The sequence below is a fragment of the Nicotiana tomentosiformis genome, chromosome 6, assembly GCF_000390325.3.
Source record: "Nicotiana tomentosiformis chromosome 6, ASM39032v3, whole genome shotgun sequence".
NCBI lineage: Eukaryota > Viridiplantae > Streptophyta > Magnoliopsida > Solanales > Solanaceae > Nicotiana > Nicotiana tomentosiformis.
In genome coordinates, this window is record NC_090817.1 from 4,231,709 (window position 1) to 4,236,402 (window position 4,694).

Consider the following 4,694-nt stretch of genomic DNA (forward strand, 5'->3'; position numbering starts at 1 on the left):
CTTGTAGATTCTTCAATCTCTTATCGATTTTGAAGTGTAAAAAAAATATTTACGGATATTTTTCTTGTTTACTGATTTCAGTTCGAAGAAATGGCTTTTGAGCTCGTTACAGTAAGGATGTTCCATGGAGGTCAGTTACAACAGTATCCTATCAACTACGAAGGATGTATTATGATAGAGTACTTTGATATTGATGTTGACAGATTTTCGTATTTTGAGTTTGTAGACTATGTGAAAGAAAATGGGTATAATTGTTAAACATGTGATATTTATGTGAGACCACATAATTCTAACACTTTGGTAAAAATTTTAACTCATAGGGATATTATGGGTATTGTGCCTCTATTAAAAAATGGAGATATATTTGAAGTGTATGTGTCCCACTCTGTTGATGAAGCATTAGTGGTCACTCTAACTATTGAATATGCAAGCTATGTGTGTGGAAAATCTAGTGTGTCTTTTGATAAATGGATAAATCAAAGTGTTGGGGGCAGTGAAGGTGTAGGGTTTGAAGAACCACAAAATAGTATCCTTGCTGCTGATAATGTGTTTGGTGGGGATGAGGGTGGTCCTTCTAATCTTGACGATACTCCATTAGTTGAAACTGATGTAGAAAGTAGTGACCATAGTAGAGATTCAGAAATTGAAGAGTTGTTTGAGAAAGGGGAAGAAGAATATGGTAGTGATGCTGATGAGGAGTATAGGAATTTAAGAGAAGAGAGGAAAAAAGTGCATAGGATGAAGAGAAAAGAGAAAGAGGTTCAAACTAGACATGCCAAGTTAGGTATAAGGGGTCCAGATGTAGGATATGATGAGTATACAACTAGGAAGAAGACATCTTTAGAAGGTAAGATTATTGGAGATGAGCCATATTATCCCTCATATGAAGCTGCTAGTTTTGAAACAGATCCTTATGAAATTGCTTATGATGAAGCTGAAGATGAAGTCCAACAGCCAGTAAGAGCAAGAAGAAAGCAGCAAAATAGGGTTATCTTTGATCCTAGTTGTAAGTTAATTGTTTGGAAAACTGAAATTTCTTTTGAGAGTGTTAGACAGTTTAGAGAAACACTTACAAAGTATGCAGTTGATGAATATGTAGAGTTAGATAAGTATGTTAATGAACCAACAAGGGTGAGGGTAAAGTGTTGTGTTGGATGTCCATGGCTCTTGTTTGCTAGTTATGATTCTAGGACAAAAGATTTTGTGGTGAAGAACTATAATCCACTTCACAAGTGCAATGGTACTACCAAGAACAAACTGAGTAACTCAAAGTACTTAGCAGAAAGATACAAGGACAGAATAATTTCTTAATCAAATATTAGAATCTTTAAGTTTTATGAGTTAGTTCAAAAGGAGTTAAAAGTGTATATTGGAAGGACTGTTGCAAGGAAAATCAAGAATATTGTGTTAACACAGATTATGGGAGACCATGTTAAGAAGTTTGGCAGAATTCTGGACTATAGAGATGAGTTGCTAAGGACTAATCTAGGCAGCACATGTGTTATGAGACTTAGTGAAGAAACACATGAAGATGGAAGGAAAATATTTGTAGCATTTAATATCTGCTTTGATGCATTGAAGAAGACCTTCCTTGATGGTTGTAGGAGGTGTATTGGGTTTGATGGTTGGTTTTGAAAGGTGTATGTAAAGGGCAATTACTTGTGACTGTTTGTAAGGATGGGAATAATCAGATGTTGCCATTGGCTTGGGCAGTAGTTGAAGTTGAAAACACATTTAATTAGATATGGTTTATGAATCTTTTAAAGAATGATCTTGAGCTTGGATATGGGACAAAGTTGACTATTATTACAGACATGCAGAAGATAACCTATATTCTATTAAATGTGTTATTCAAATCTGTTAATTCTATTTATTCTTTTAACTGTTTATATTTTAACTATTTATCTTTTATATGTTTTAGGGACTTGAAAAAGCAATCAGTGAGATCCTCCCACAGGCAGAACATAGGATGTGTGTCAGGCACATCCTAGCAAACTGGTCAAAAATATGGAGAGGCATTGAGAGAAGAAACTATTTTTGGAGATGTGCTAGGTCAACTTATGAACAAGAGTTAAGGAAAAATCTTGATCACATGGAGAAACTAGGAGATAAAATAGTTGAGGACCTGCTATACTATAACAAAGAGAGGTGGTGCAAGGTGTATTTCAAGTATTTCAATAATTGTGACAGTGTTGACAATAATATGGCTGAAACTTTCAATTCTTGGATATTGGGGCCAAGGCACAAGACAATCATCACAATTCTTGAATAGATTAGGGTGAAGATGATGATAAGAATAGCACAAATGAGGGATTTCTGTGATACTTGAATCAATAAAATTTCTCCAATGGCACTGAAGGTATTGCAGGAGAACACAGCAAAATCAATGAAATGTGTGGTACACTGGAATGCTCAATATGGTTATGAGGTGAAGGAAGGACACACCAGTAAGCATATAGTGAATCTAAACATGCTAACCTGCACTTGTAGAGCTTGGATGTTGAAGGGTATACCATGTGCTCATGCTGTAGCTGCTATCCACTTCAAGAAATTGGAGCCAGTTAACTACATTGCACATTGGTACCGTAGGGAGACTTATATGAAAACCTGCAGTCACTTCCTTCAGCCTGTACAAAATATGGAGATATGTCCACAATCACAAAACCATTCGGTTATACCACCAGAAGTAAGAGTAATGACTGGTAGGCTCAAGAAAGTGAGAAGGAAAGAACCAATTGAAAACAAAATAGGAAAGCTTTCCAAAAGAGGTACCCAGATGACCTGCAACAACCGTCATGCTAAAGGCCATAACAAGAAAGGTTGTCACAAGGCTACACAAGGTACTGCAAGATCAACTGGTGGTGCAAAGTCATAAAGTGTTGGTTCTTCATCAACACATTCAGTTTCAAAGTGTACCAAAAATAGGAACAGGAAGAGAAAGACCATGAGGTTCAACAATACAGGTAATTATTCTGAAGTTACTTCTATAGACTGCATCTTTGTAGGTCTGTTTTATGTTTAACCTCTTAATAATTTGCACTTTTTTATAGGATATTGGTACCGGTATAGAAAGGTGGACACCCTATAAGAGGCCAAGAATGGTTGGTATGGGAATTCTACAAAGAGAAAGTGGAGCTTCCATCTATAATGTAAGTATATAATGTCAACTGTGACTATGAACTCATTTTGATCAAACTTAGATGTAAACTAACTAAGTTTGTTTATATGAATATAGCCTGAAATGTCAGCTGTGCCTATGAACTCTGCAGTAGTGACTGGAGATTTTGGACACAAACCAAGAACATGGGTGAAATTGAAAGGTAAAAAAGCTATCACCTCAAGGACTCTTCAACATATTCAAGCTAAGAAAAGAATAGAGACAAGGTCAAAGGCATCTGAAAGAGTTCGTTTGAGCCAAACAAGTTCATCAGTACCCAATCAACTGCCCAGTAGATATTAGAACTTTAGTGTTTTTGTTTGCCTTTCGTCAGTTGGTATATGTAAAGACAATATGAAATTCTATTTTGGTATGTAACTATATTCAGCAATGACTAAAAGTTTCTAAGTCTATGGTATTATGTGCAGCAATGACTGTTAATTTGTAGGTCTATTACTAGAAATGATATACAATAATGACTGCAATTTTGTTAAGTCAGTTTCTGTGTTCTTCTGTTTAAGTCTGTTTTTCTGCAATATGCAGCAATTACTGCAGATTTGTAGGTATGTTTACTGGAAATGATATGCAGTAATGACTACAATTTTGTTAAGTCAGTTTTTCAGTTTTTTTCTGTTTAAGTCTACTGCAAAGTGGTTAATCTATTTTCTGCATAAATATACTGCTAATATACAACAGTGACTGCAAAGTTGTTGATATATTTTTCTGCATAATTATGCTGCTAATATGCAGCAGTGACTACAGATTTCTAAGTCAATATAAAGCATGCATTTGTAACAGACATATTGCCAATTTTCACAATACAAACTATATCAACAAGGTGCATTATATTACAACAAAAGTTATACTAATCTTTTACAAAATATGCTGCAGTTTTGTTAAGCAACACTAAAGATACTACAGCCACAACTGATCCTAAGGCAACTTCATTGAATGATTCTTCACATATACTACATGACACCAATAGATTATAGCTATAACACATCCACATAACACAAAAAATTAAAGTACTTTCTCCCTAATCTTGGACTTAACCAAACTAATCCTCCGCTTCTTCTCCCTTCCTTTCATCTTCTCAATCTCTCGCTCCAACTTCTCTAATTGCCTCTCTATCTTCCTTTCCACTTGTTTTTCCCCTAGGTTTCTCAACATTTTCATACACTTCCAATGCCCTTTCAAGTTCACCAATTTTCTCCACCAGTTTAGGAATAAAAAATTAAGATCTTGGATCAATTTCTGCATCTCTCCAACGCCAAAAATCACAAGATCTTGGACCCTACAATAATGAAACACAAGAAATTAATTAAAGGTCAATCAGTGAAAGATTCAACTAATTTACAAAAATTAAACTTACCCCATAGTTTAGACACACCCAATATCTGCTACCGAGGTTCTGATGGATCCAAGCAGTCATTATCGGCAGCACATAACCATGGTTGCAGCGCACTTCTTCATTCAACCTAGGATCATCATCTTCCATGCAAAGCCTAGCCAAGTTAGTGTCACGACCCGAAATTCC

General features: G+C 35.5%; 1 protein-coding gene across 1 annotated transcript; it reads left to right on the forward strand.

Annotated features, from left to right (window-relative positions):
* The first annotated feature begins 2,347 nt into the window (after positions 1 to 2,347).
* On the forward strand, positions 2,348 to 2,875 carry LOC104115881 (uncharacterized). Its single transcript, XM_009626599.1, has one exon. The coding sequence runs from the start codon at positions 2,348 to 2,350 to the stop codon at positions 2,873 to 2,875; it is 528 nt and encodes a 175-aa protein (XP_009624894.1).
* The last annotated feature ends 1,819 nt before the right edge of the window (positions 2,876 to 4,694 follow it).

Excerpts from the sequence above, each read along its gene's own strand:
- LOC104115881 (XM_009626599.1), top strand. The coding sequence starts at position 2,348 with ATGGCACTGAAGGTATTGCAGGAGAACACAGCAAAATCAATGAAATGT.